The sequence below is a fragment of the Drosophila ficusphila genome, unplaced genomic scaffold, assembly GCF_018152265.1.
Source record: "Drosophila ficusphila isolate 14025-0441.05 unplaced genomic scaffold, ASM1815226v1 contig_636, whole genome shotgun sequence".
Lineage (NCBI taxonomy): Eukaryota > Metazoa > Arthropoda > Insecta > Diptera > Drosophilidae > Drosophila > Drosophila ficusphila.
The window spans coordinates 1,968,806-1,982,737 of record NW_025064569.1 but is presented as its reverse complement, the minus strand read 5'-3'; the positions used below and the strand labels follow the sequence as shown (position 1 = coordinate 1,982,737).

General features: G+C 35.3%; 1 protein-coding gene across 1 annotated transcript; it reads right to left on the bottom strand.

The window, feature by feature from the left end:
- Positions 1–477: 477 nt before the first annotated feature.
- Positions 478–12,497, bottom strand: LOC122320576. The gene is made up of 4 exons (XM_043208767.1): positions 12,384–12,497; positions 1,232–1,432; positions 1,009–1,160; positions 478–520 (listed from the first exon to the last, which is right to left on the bottom strand). Exons 1-4 carry the CDS (start codon positions 12,495–12,497, stop codon positions 478–480), a joined length of 510 nt encoding a protein of 169 aa, XP_043064702.1.
- Positions 12,498–13,932: the final 1,435 nt, after the last annotated feature.

The following is a 13,932-nucleotide window of genomic DNA, read 5'->3' as shown; positions in this document are numbered from 1 at the left end:
GCGTCCTGTTTTCGCGCAAAAAACGGTAAATTATACACTGCACTGTCGAATCACTTAAATTAGCAAATTCCCCAATTTTCCGTCGTGAAAGTCCATTTTTATAATGACGGAGAACGTCTTCCCGCTTTTCAATTGTTGTACGTGGGCCCATTATCTACAACTTGTGTTTTCTCCCGGATCGACTTATTAAAGCTTGCAAATTTGACGCCAATACTTGCCAATAACACTTCGTGTAAGCAGTGAGACAAAAAAAAAAAACGATTTATTGGAAAATAGCGGTTTTTTGCAGAGTTGAAAAGTTTCTGGTTGAAATAAGCTGCTGCAGTATTTTAAGCAGTATTTTCGTTTAAAAATAGTTATTAAATATTTAAGAAATGTTAAAAAATAAATGGAAATAAAAATTTTATGTTAAAGCCTCGCTACAAACCCTTATTTCAATTTTTATATTAGCTCTCATAGTTTGCTAGATATATGGCTTTAAAGTTTTTTTGAGGTGCTGGTTGAAATAAGCTGCGAGCTACTGTATATAGTCACATTAAGCATGCAAAATTAATAAAAATTATAAAAACACAATCTACAAACCTTCAACTTTAATATTCATTTCACTTTCAGATTTTATTCGATTGTTTTACATTATTAATTAACCATTAACTTAACGATTTTAAAAGTCATGCGCACGCTTGCAGTTGATCTCTTGTTTGCGCGCCCACTTTGCGTGCCAATTTCTCCGTGAATGTGTGGAGCAAAACAAAATTAATAATTGCTTTTAAAGTTTTGTTCTATTGATAAACAGATGCGCCAAATTTGAAATCAAAATTCCAAAATTTATTTTTGGCCTATGGGAGGGACCACTGTGCGTCCCAATTTAAACAAAACTTTATTATATTCTTAACTCTTAAAAATGAAAAATACATTTCATTTGTTGCTTATACAAATTAATAAAATATTTTATATCAAAAAATAAACAGTTTCATTGAATTACAAAACATTTTCATTTGGAAAATAGACTTAAGAAATAATAAGATGTTAATGTTTTTCTCCTTCAGCCGAGTTCGGCGATCAGAGACTATTTGTCCGGCCTTGCTAAACATTCGCTCGGACTCCACTGATGTGGATTTTAACACTACGGTTTTTATTAGTTGCAGATCCGTTTCGTTCATCTGAAATTATAAACAAAAAACTGAATTTAATTGATTAAGTCTATATTAACTTAATATATATGTATGCTTACTTGTATCCAGAGCAGAGGATCTGTATCCTGGGATACTACACCTCTTTCTAGATATTGTCTTTTTACTATTATGGCATCAGTTCGGCGGGTGGTTGTTTTTTCGTTCGCTTTCAGTTCGACAAAATCAAAAAATGGTTTATGGTTTGAAGTTGTAGCTTCCGATTCCACGATGGGTTTCGGGATTTGCTGAGATGCTTTCCACTTTCAACTTAATTTTTTCTTTGTGATGTGAGACGCCGCGTGCATCACTATCAATAGTGCAAGGCTGCCATCGATGGCGGCACGATAGTGCCATCGATAGTTCTCCACCTCTAGTACAAACTTGTCAGAGCGTATTTGCAATACTCGCTAGTTATGGCAATAATTCGATAGTGATGGGCGGATAAACGCAGTCGTCTCGGATCTGCGATTAGCCATTCAATGCAATGGTTGGTCACATCTTCCTATTGTATTTAAATGTTTGTTGTCACAAAGCTCGCAAATAACAGTCGACCGTTTTTCTTCTTGTGCTCTCGGTGCGAGTACAACCGAAAAAGTTCATACTCTCTCGCTATGAGCAAGAGGCTATTGCTGACATGAAGACAGCGCTTTTCGTTGGGCTCTTTGTGTGTCGGTCTTTCAATGAGCAGTGCGTAAAGAGCCGAACGAGAAACGCTCAGACAGTGAGAGTCAGCAAAAGTCCGAAAAACTCAATGCAAACGGTCTTCACATTTACTTTCGTTGTTGTGAAATAGAACAATTTAAATTTATTTTCAAAAATTTTATATATTATTCATACTTTTTTTGTAAAATTTTTTATATATTATGTGTTAAGCTTCATCACTAGTAAGGCGTTCAGATTTTTTGCACTAATCGATCCTCTTCGTTTACTTAATATAAAGTTTAGGGCAGATGTAGCCAGCACAACCTGCGCTAGTGCACTTATATGAGGTAACTTAAACTGCAAGTCATTGAATTTAATAGCAAGCGACCAAAAGTAACGTCGAAGTCAGCATAAATTTTGACAAGTCTTGCAGAAACAGGATATTTGTTGCTTTATGACACTGTTTGAAATTCGTCCAAAAATGCCGAGAACAGGGGCTTCCCTTCAGATGAGGATGCTGTTGAAGGAATCGACGAGAACGAAGGGTTTAACATCTCTTTACGCACAGGAGTTTCGAGCTCTGGAACATTTCGTGTTTTGTGCCTTAAATAATAATGCGATAATAAGTATATGTTTTTTGGATTTTAGTATAGTACAATTATTAGTTTTTGACGAAGACAATTTAAATTATTAACATAGTTTCTCAAAATTACAACATACACAAAACATGACCCAAATTTTACAACATACAGCTTACTTGTTTCAACTCAAATAAACGAAAACTTTTTTTTTTTAATTAGCCTTTGCTAACGATTTTTGATAGTTCGTCAACATACGATTAACGATCCATGTAAATCGCTACCAACAATGCTTCATTTTCTAACAATTTGTTTTCTTTTATTTTTATCCGTGCCGATAGTTTTTAATCAAATTGTGGCTATTCTCGCATTTTAATTTTAGTTCCATCCATTCGGCGACCTCCTTTGTCTTGTTCACATCGAATCGCACAGTTGCAGAGTGTGTGCTGCACATGCAAGTTCAATAGTATCCAGTTCATTAAGAAGATTCTCACTTAATAACAATATCTTACCTATTTGAAGAAAACGATCCATTATGTTTTTAATAACAATTTATATAACTCTGTAACAAATTCGCGCAATTTCCTTTCCTTTACACTTTTAACGTAGACATGGGAAAACCAAAATATCGACAACAATCGACGATAGCGATTAACCACTATCGAAAGTGCGCGCAGCTATCGATTGCGTATCGATAGTGGCAAACCATCGATAGTGCCATCGATAGTTCTCCACCTCTAGTTCACATCGAATCGCACAGTTGCAGATTGTGTGCTGCACATGCAAGTTCAATAGTATCCAGTTCATTCAGAAGATTCTCACTTTTCTTAGTCTTCTTTAAAAAGGGATTCCTCGTTTAACACTTGGACGGCTTTTATTATGTTTCGCCCATTATCAGACGTAATGCTGTGTGCATAAATATGAAAATTCTTAAAAAATCACATATTTTAAAAAATTGTATGTAGTTCATTTTTTACCTGTAGATTTGATCTAGTGATATTCCATAATCATATAAGGTTTCTAGAATTTTATTCTTTAAATTTCCCTGTTTTTAAATTTTTTTAAAATGATAAATGTAGAAATTTTATTATAATGATTAGCACATTGTTACCAAACTGGCAGCTTAATCCAATCTGTTTATATAATATTTATTTAACCCTTAATAATATTGCCCTTTCAGATTAGCCAAGTCTGCACAATACCCGACTTGTGTTTTGGGTCATTGTCCTGGTAGAACCAGAATTCCTTCCGAGTTCCGAGTTCAAGATATTGAATCTTGTCCATCGTAGACTCAATAAAGTGCAGCCTCCCGATGCCAGCTGCCGACATACTGGCCCATACCATGACACTACCGCCGCCATACTTAGCTGTAGATTTTATGTTCTTGCTTTGGAGCTCTGTATTTGGTTTACGCCAAACGTAAGTGGCTCCATCAGACCCGGAAATGTTAAATTTCGACTCGTCTGGAAAGATAATATACTTGCCAATAATACTTCGCGTAGGCCAGGGGTGCTCAACGCCTATGCACCGAGTGCACTTTTGTTTTTGTAGAGCTCTGTGCTTATGGGTAGTGCGCCCATAAGCACCGTGCATATGGGCTTCGATTTGCATGCGAAACAAAAACAATTTTGCTTGTTTCTTCATTACATCTCTGTCCGTCGTCACGCTTATCTGATCGCAATGTATTTTGTTTTTGTTTTTTCCTCGAGCACATGCACTGAAACTTATCTTTCTGTCTGCGTTGGCTTTTGATTTATTTCGTGGTGGACCATCGAAAGTGTAAGGTTAAATTTTTTGGCGGATCAAAATGTGTGATGAAATAGAGAGCAGTTTTTTTAGCATAAACTTTAAATGCGAAGTACAATGCGTAAAATGCTTCGTAGTTCTGGAGGTAAGAACTTTTTTTTCTCTCAGTGCACAGCTGCGCCCCAACACAAACGCGCCGCTACATACAGCTGTGTTCATAATAATAGCAGTGCAATAGCAACGAAGTAAAACAACGGTAATTTAAGCATATTCCTTTTCGTTAGTTGATCGCTTGATCATTTTTTTTGTAAAATGGAATATAGAGATAGGAAAACTAAAAAAGTTCCATTAGATTTGCTTTTTATTTTTGTTTTTTGGACATTCTTGTGCAAAATCACAAGTTTTTGGCTGTTCATAATAATAGCAGTTTTTCATTTTAATCCACAAAAAGTGCCGAAAACATTAAAAATTTTGCAAAAAGTGAGTTTGCTTGAGTTAATTAATATAATTTAAATGGAAATACACAATAACCATGCAAAAATTTTAATTTTAGTGGGTAGAGGACAACACTGTTCAGAGGAAGAGAGGAATTTGATAGCTCAGCTTAGAAAGCAGGGAAAAACCTATCAACAAATCCAAGATATGGTAAATTGTTTTACCAAAATGGTATCCAATGCCATTTATGGCATCCAATGCCATTTAAATATGATTGGAAGTCCAAAACACGTGGGCCGAAACGAAAAACAACCGATATTAAGGACCGACGAATAGTGTGCTTCAACAAAGCGAATCCTCTTGCATCTTCTAGGGATGTAAAAGTGGAGCTGAAGTTGGGGATCAGCGACGTCACCATTCACCTTCGATTAGTAAATGGAAATTTAAATGCGTGAAGCCCCCGAAAGGTGCCATTACTTGGTAAAAGGCATATCCAAGCTCGATTGGAGTTTGCCAAAAGCCATTTGTACTGGCCCGTGACGAAATGGCGCAATATTCTTTGGACAGATGAGTCCAAACTGGTTTTGTTTGGTGGGACAGGCTCAAGACAGTATGTCCGACGACCCCCAAACACTGAGTACCACCCAAACCACCCTCTTAAGACCGTTAAGCACGGTGGCTTTAAAATATTGGTATGGGCTTGTTTTTCGTACAGCGGCGTGGGTCGCATACATATGATCTATGGGATCATGGACCAACACGTCTATGTGGACATACTCAAAATTGTTATGCTTCCTTATGCACAGTGGGATATGCCCTTAAAATGGTCATTCCAGCAGGATAACGACCCAAAACATACCAGCAAATTGGCTAAGAGCTGGTTTATTTAAGAAAACATTGATGTAATGTCGTGTCCAGCACAGTCCCCGGATTTAAATCCGATTGAAAATTTATGGGGGGACATCAAGCGATATGTGGCAAAGAAATCCCCGACTTCAAAGTCGCAGCTTCGGCCATTTGTACCGGACGCGTGGGCGCAGATTCCCCCTAAGCGTTGCCAGGACTTGGTGGACTCCAAGCCACGTAGGTGTGAAGCTATAATAGCCAATAAAGGTTTTACGACAAAATATTAGTTAATATTTATCATTATTGTTATTTGTATTAAGTTATTTTTAAGATTTGTTAAATTTTTTAATTTTTTTTGGTAACACTGCTATTATTATGAACAGCACATTTTGTCGTTATTATTTTGTTATTATGAATATTTTCGAAAATAATGGAGTTATTAAACTGAAACAAATGTTAACATAATTAAAATTAAATATATTATGTTGATGTAAACCAAATTTGTCCCAATTTAGTGTTTATACTATGATTTTTCGATCTTAAACATTTACGTCATCAGCACTGCTATTATTATGAACACAGCTGTATGTACACGTTTTCTTGTGGATGTGTTAGTAAACGCACTGCCATAAGACGATCTTGAGCACCCCTGGCGTAGGCAATGAGACAAAAAAAACGTTATATTGGAAAATAACGGTTTTTTGCAGTTTTGTTGATGTATTTTTTGAGGGTATAAAAATCCGACAACGTTATCATATAGCTGCCATAGGAAAATCGAAAATCTATATAGAAAAACCGGAAATAAAATTAAAGCATCGTTGTTTTTCATCAGAATATAGAGTTTTCTAAAGACTCTTGAATAACACATTAAATTTCATCAAAATAGGACAACTATATCATATCGCTGCCTATGAAAAATTAAAAGAAAAATTGTCATAGCTTCGATGTTGTTTAGCCTTTATTTATTTTGTTCGACATATTTTATAACTGCAAATTTTTTTTAAAATTATTTTTATTTTTGTAGCGAAAGAGGGCAAAGTGGCACCAAAACTAGCTTCTGGAGATCCTTAAAACGCGTGGCAATAGGTTCACCTTTGAGATTACTCGTTGACTTTCTACAATCATAAATTGAGAAAATTTGTCGCTGAGCTGGTTGAATTGTCTATAGTTTCTAGAAAAACAATGTGTAATGTTTTAAATCGAGCGGAAAACAAAGGAAGGCTGGAACCAACGAATGGAGGGGACCACAAAATGAAGATTGGAGATCGAGAAGACCGAATAATAATGCGAGAACTTTTGTTAAGGAGCTTCAGGAAGAGTATGGTATACGAAGTGTGACAATAAAGTTCCGGGAATTCCTTAATAAAACACGAGCAAATCAAGTTGGACCTCCTAATCGCCACCATAATGAATTCCCTTGATATATGATTTCATTTTAGGGAAAAAGAAAAAGTCGCAGGGGTTTATATTAGTGCTAAAGGGTGGCCTTGGAATGGCCTTGTTCGCCAAGATCCAGCCGGTGTCGGCGAGTTCGGGCCTCACACGCAAAATGCGTTTCCGCAGTTGCTCCAGGACGCCAACATAGAAGAGTTAAGTCACTGTTCGGCCTTCAGGAACAATGCCGCGAATATCGAATAAAATGATCAACATTACCTTCAGTCGTGACTTCGACATCCTGGCTTTCGTTAGCCGCTCTTCACCCCTTTCCACACATTGCTGACTTTGTCTGCGGGTCTCAGGGTCATATTGAACTCGTTCTCTATGCGGGACAACAGATCTCGCAGATTAATTTTCGCATGATTTTTTGTTCACCTTTCGCATGTTACAATTCTCGTGTAACATGACGTATGCTTTGACGGCGGTCAGAGGTGATCAGCTTGCGCAGCAGAGTTGCAGCAACATCGATGAATCGATGTTTTTCAAATTTCTAAAAACATCGATATTTCTTTTGATCATCGATGTTTATGGCCCTAAAAACTGTTCAATAAAAAGAAAATCACGTATTTGAATTTTTTTGGGTAAAGTTCCGCTTTAGCGGCTTTTGCTAAAAATGGACTAGGAATTTTTTTTTAAAAAGGGATACCTTGGAGTCTAAACATTAATAAAAAAGTGGCGGAAACCGTAAATTTTAATTATTTATTAAAAAAAAACAAAAAAATAAACATGCAAATTCAAATACTTTTTTGGCACTGAATTTATTCCCCATCCCTGAAAAAGGGCTACCTTGGGGCAAAAACATTCATAAATGAGTAACGTAAAGCGTGATTTGTATTTATTTATTAAAATAAAACACAAAATAAACATAACAATTCAATGTATTAAATTAAAAAACAAAATAAACATAAAAATTCAATGTATTAAATTAAAAAACAAAATAAACATAATTTCAACATTTTTGTAGCCATGAATTCAGTCCTCGTCCGCATTTTCTTCCTGGTCCAGAAGCTCGAATTCCGCGAGTTGTTCGGAATTCGGAGTATTGGTCCTGGGATTGTATGGGTTATATAGCTCAGCAATGGCGCAAAAATTCCGTGAATTCGGGTTTTTGAGAGTGGTATGCTCTTTTAAAAATATACTCCGCCAAGTAGCCTTCGAAATGTTTTTCCACTCTTCCATATTTGGGGACAGCGCTTCGTACGTCTCGCCATGTACGTTCGATATTTTGAGTGCTTTGGCCAGTATTCGGATCAACGAAATTTTTTGAGTGGTTGATCGTACTGTGCGTGTATTCAAAATTTTCACAAGCACTGAGGGCGTTGTAAGCTGCCCAACAGTCACTGACGATAAGTGTTTTTTGGGGAATTTTCTCTTTTATTATACTTATTAACGTTTCCGCCTTCCTATCAGGCACCGGAATCAAAAAAGGTAAAGTTGCGCTTTAGCGGCTTCTGCTAAAAATGGCCTAGGAATTTTTTTTTGGTAAAAATGGGTTCCTTGGGGCCTAAACATTAATAAAAAAGTGGCGGAAACCGTAAATTTTAATTATTTATTTATAAAAATACCAAAAAAAGAACATGAAAATTCAAACACTTTTGTGGCACTTAATTTATTCTCCGTCCCTGAAAAAGGGCTACCTTGGTCCAAAAACATTCATAAAAGAGTATTGTAAAGCGTAATTTGTATTTATTTATTAAAATAAAAACAAAATAAAAACTTAACAATTCAAATTCAAAAAAAAAAATAAACTTAACAATTCAAATTCAAAAAAAAAAACTTAAGATTTCAAATAAAAAAAATAAAATTAACATAAGAATTCAAAATAAAATAAAAACAAAATGAACATAACAATTCAAATTAAAAAACAAAATAAACATAACAATTCAAACATTTTTTGGCCATGAATTAATCCTCGTCCGCGTTTTCTTCTAGGTCCAGAAGCTCGAATTCCGCGAGTTGTTCGGAATTCGGAATATTAATCCTGGGATTATATGGATTGTACAGGTCAGCAATGGCGCAAAAAATTCCGTGTATTCTGGTTTTTCGAAGGTGATATGCTCTTTTGAAAATATATTCCGCCAAGTAGCCTTCGAAATGCTTGTCCACTCTTCCATACTTGGGGACAGCGCTTCGTACGTCTCGCCATGTGCGTTCTATATTTTGGGTACTTTGGCCAGTATTCGGATCAACAAAATTTTTGGAGTGGTTGACCGTACTGTGCGTGTACTCCAAATTATCGCAAGCACTGAGAGCATTATAAGCTGCCCAACAGTCACTAACGATATGGGTTTTTGGGGCAATTTTCTCTTTCATTATTTTTATTAAAGTTTCCGCCTTTCTATCAGGCACCGGGATTAAAAAGATGTTTTTGCTTCCCCTTTCGAAACCACCAAAAATCCACTGTCCTTCGATGACTCTTCCCCGAATATACTTTCTTTTGCCGAATTTGGCTTCGTCAATCTCCACCACTTTTCCTTCACCACCAAGTTTGCCTTCATGGCTGTTCAGTGACAAATCAAAAAAAACTTCTCTTAAGAAATTTGACCAGTCCACGACTGCATGTTCGGCAATGCCAATTTCGTCCATCAGCAACTCCGTATGTGGGGGAGGAGTCATTACGAAATAAGCTACAAATCGACTAATTTGTTTATGAGTTAAATGTGATCCGGCAAAAAAAGTATTTTTGTTCACGGACTCCTTAAAATTACATTTAACTTTTTTTTTGTTTTTTGTCACAAATTTTTGACAGCGGAATTCCATTTTGTCCATCGCCAAATTAGCTCCTTTTTTGCAGCTATTGCAAATTTGGGATTTCCGCAGCAACAAATGGTTTTCCAAAAATTTGCGAAGCTTTTCCGGATCTTCACTAAGAATTATGAAATCACTCAGAGTCATTTCACAACCGTTACAGCGTTGTAGATTTAAATTTTCCGCGTCCGACATGGTCAAATTCTTCTGTTGCTTTGTTTCTTTACCTATGCATTTGTAGAACTTTTCGTCCACAAAAGTTTTTTCCTGGTAAAGTGTTTCTCGTGAAAAGCATGACAATGTTTTAAAAACGGTTGTTCTCGCGGCAGTGATCCCCAACGGACGAGTTTTGAATTCATGGCCAAAAAATGTTTGAATTGTTATGTTTATTTTGTTTTTATTTTAATTTGAATTCTTATGTTAATTTAATTTTTTTTTAATTTGAATTCTTATGTTAATTTAATTTTTTTTTAATTTGAATTCTTATGTTAATTTTATTTTTTTTATTTGAATTCTTTTGTTAATTTTATTTTTTTTATTTGAATTCTTTTGTTAATTTTATTTTTTTTATTTGCAATCTTATGTTAATTTTATTTTTTTTATTTGAAATCTTAAGTTTTTTTTTTTTTTTGAATTTGAATTGTTAAGTTTATTTTTTTTTTTGAATTTGAATTGTTAAGTTTTTATTTTGTTTTTATTTTAATAAATAAATACAAATTACGCTTTACAATACTCTTTTATGAATGTTTTTGGACCAAGGTAGCCCTTTTTCAGGGACGGAGAATAAATTAAGTGCCACAAAAGTGTTTGAATTTTCATGTTCTTCTTTTGGTATTTTTATAAATAAATAATTAAAATTTACGGTTTCCGCCACTTTTTTATTAATGTTTAGGCCCCAAGGAACCCATTTTTACCAAAAAAAAATTCCTAGGCCATTTTTAGCAGAAGCCGCTAAAGCGCAACTTTACCCAAAAAAATATTTTTACTTCCCCTTTCGAAGCCACCAAAAATCCACTGTCCTTCAATAATTCTACATCGATTATACTTTCTTTTTCCGAATTTGGCTTCGTCAATCTCGACCACTTTTCCCTCACCACCAAGTTTGCCTTCATGATGGCTGTTCAGTGCCAAATCAAAAAACACTTCTCTCAAGAGGTTGGACCAATCTACGACAGCATGTTCTGCAATGCCGATTTCATCCATTATAATGGATTAATGCATTAGCAACTCCGTATGAGGGGGAGGAGTCATAACGAAATACGCAAGAAATCGACTGATTTGCTTATGACTCAAATGCGATCCGCTAAAAAATGTATTTTTGTTTACGAATTCCTTGAAAGTACATTTTACTTTTTTCTTGTTGTTTGTCACAAATTTTTGACATCGGAATTCCATTTTATTCATCGAAAGGATAGCTTCTTTGTTGTAGCTTTTGCCATTTTGGTATTTCCGCAGAAACATATGGTTTTCTAAAATTTTTCGAAGCTTTTCTGAATCTTCACTAAGAACAATGAACTCACTCAAAGTCATTTCACAACCGTTACAGCGTTCAAGACTTAAATTTTCCGTGTCCGACATGGTCAAATTATTTTGTCGCTTTGCTTCTTTACCTTTTCACGCATTTGCAGAACTCTTTTCCACAAATTGTTTTTCCCGGTAAAATGTTTCTCGTTAAAAACATGACAATGTTTTAAAACCGGTTGTTCTCGCGGCAGTGATAATTGCTACTCTTACAAAGAAATAATTAAAAATCACGCTTTACGATACTTCCCAAGATAGCCTTTATTAACGGACGAGGACTGAATTCATGGCTACAAAAAGGTTTGAATTATGTTTCTTTTGTTTTTTTTTTAATACTTTGAATTATGTTTATTTTGTTTTTTTTTTAATACTTTGAATTATGTTTATTTTGTTTTTTAATTTAATACATTGAATTGTTATGTTTATTTTGTTTTTTTTTTTTAATTTAATACATTGAATTGTTATGTTTATTTTGTTTTTTAATTTAATACATTGAATTGTTATGTTTATTTTGTTTTTTATTTTAGTAAATAAATACAAATCACGCTTTACGTTACTCATTTATGAATGTTTTTGCCCGAAGGTAGCCCTTTTTCAGGGATGGGGAATAAATTCAGTGTCAAAAAAGTATTTGAATTTGCATGTTTATTTTTGTGTTTTTTTTTTAAATAAATAATTAAAATTTACGGTTTCCGCCACTTTTTTATTAATGTTTAGGCCCCAAGGTATCCCTTTAAAAAAAAATTCCTAGTCCATTTTTAGCAAAAGCCGCTAAAGCGAAACTTAACCTTTTTTTGTTGTTTGTTATTTTGTTTTGTTGTTTGTATTTTGTCACATTTTACTTATTTTGTTAATAATGTTAATTATTTACTTGAAATTTTAGGGAGTGATACTGGTGGTGTAGGCGCGACGCTGCTTAAAGTTTCAACGATGGATAAGTTCTTGAACCGTTAGTATTTTAAAAACTGCGCAGTACATGGCCAACTGCACGCAAGGTAGTTGATTGTAAATGTCCCACATGTGGCGGCCAATTCCCATATGTACATTTTTTATACTAAAGGTACAACGAAGGAAAGCATTGAAGGTTCGTCTCCGAAAAGGAAGCGAGAATCATCCTGTGTGTGGCAGCAGGAAACACAACTAACCTAATCTCACACGGATTCACCCAATTCCGAATTCGATTCCGTGATTAGATGCTGCACATGGACCCTAAATATAAAATACCGAGCAGAACCTATTTCAGAGACGTAAGCTATACAATGAGTTGAGAAAGGATCTTGAATGTGAGCTCGAAGGTGTTCAGTATATAGCAATCACCACGGACGAATGTACTTCCCGTGGAAATGAAGTCTATGTCACTGTAACTTGCCATTTTGTGAATAAAAAGTTCGAAGAAGTTGCAGCGGCCTTGTCGACGGTAAGTCTTTTGACTCCCAATTATCAGTCAGCTCTGAATATTGCTAATACTCTTCCACAGGAGTTAAATGAGTGGAGTCTTCTATATAAATTTGTAACTATAGCTACAGCTAACGAGGTTACTATTAAGAAAGCATGCGAACATCTGCAAATTAAACATTTTCCATGTTTTGCACATACAATAAGTTTGCTGGTTCAAGAAATTCTTAAAATGGAGATTATTCGACCTATTCTTACCAAGTGCAAGGCTCATTAACCGTATTTCGACTGCCATGGCAAAATTTTAGGACGCCTAATTGCTGACAGACTCCTAAGACTTGTTCAGGATGTACTAACAAGGTGGAACAGTGCCTTCCAAATTTTCAGACTAATGAGACACTCTCAATTGCATTGCATATGTCCCCCGTTATTCCGATGGTTGCGAAATACAAATACAGGTCTTGTTATACAAAAATAGCTTCAAAAGCGCATAAGCCATTTTGACATTCGACACTTTAAGTGATTGCTTTATCGATCGTTTTGGGCACTACGAAACGCGCACCGTTCCTAGGATGCCACAATGATAGAGCCAAGGTTTAAAAAACAAGGTTTTCAAAGGACAAATAATGCCATTCAAGCATGTCGAGCTTTAATATACGACCTTCAAAATGTTTTAAACAAATTGGTGCAAGAACAGTCCACAGCAACGTCGATAGCGTCTACAGTGTAGACTCTACACCACCCAAACCAACTAATTCTTCGAGCTATTTTACAAATCTGCAACGAAATTTGAATTCAAGCACAAACGAGCCAGATACATGTCAATTCTAAAATTTTTGGATTAATATAATATAGAAATTGTGTATTATGATCAGGGGCGAACGCAGGGGGGTAATCTTTCAACCGTATAAACTAAATCGTCCCCATCACAAGTTTGACATTACAAATATGGTTCATTAAATTTTATTTTGTAAAGGGACAGAAAGTGAAGTTCTACCAAAAGCTTGTTATTTAGTGAATCGATAACTATAGTCTATAGATAATAATCGATAGTATTCTCATGCGTTACATGCGTATTATTCATCGTCAATGATAATGGCATCTGTTAAAATTACGTCCTTTTTTAAACCGACAAATGCAAATGTTAAGCGCGATCGCGAACAGGCCGAAACAGTAACCACAGCCAAAAAAATCGCGGCATGACCAAGAAAATGATCATCAACCGGAGTCCATAGTGTTTTGAATTTTCACCCAGTACAATTTTGATAAACTTCAGAATTCTCAGAAATTCAAGATGATGTGCATGATGTTCTGTAGAAGAAACCTTGACAATACCGAGATGCAGTGGCGTAACTACCGGTGTTCCATGTGTTCCAGGAACACAGGCCCCCGAGCCTGGGAAATTTAGAAAG

What these genes read in the sequence shown, in the direction of transcription:
- LOC122320576 (XM_043208767.1), bottom strand. Translation starts at nt 12,497, where the DNA reads ATGGCAAGTTACAGTGACATAGACTTCATTTCCACGGGAAGTACATTC. An exon ending in AGATCCTTTCTCAACTCATT is followed by an intron (nt 1,433 to 12,383) that starts GTATAGCTTACG and finishes TTAAGTTGAAAG; the next exon opens with TGGAAAGCATCTCAGCAAAT. An exon ending in ATCCTCTGCTCTGGATACAA is followed by an intron (nt 1,161 to 1,231) that starts GTAAGCATACAT and finishes TTATAATTTCAG; the next exon opens with ATGAACGAAACGGATCTGCA.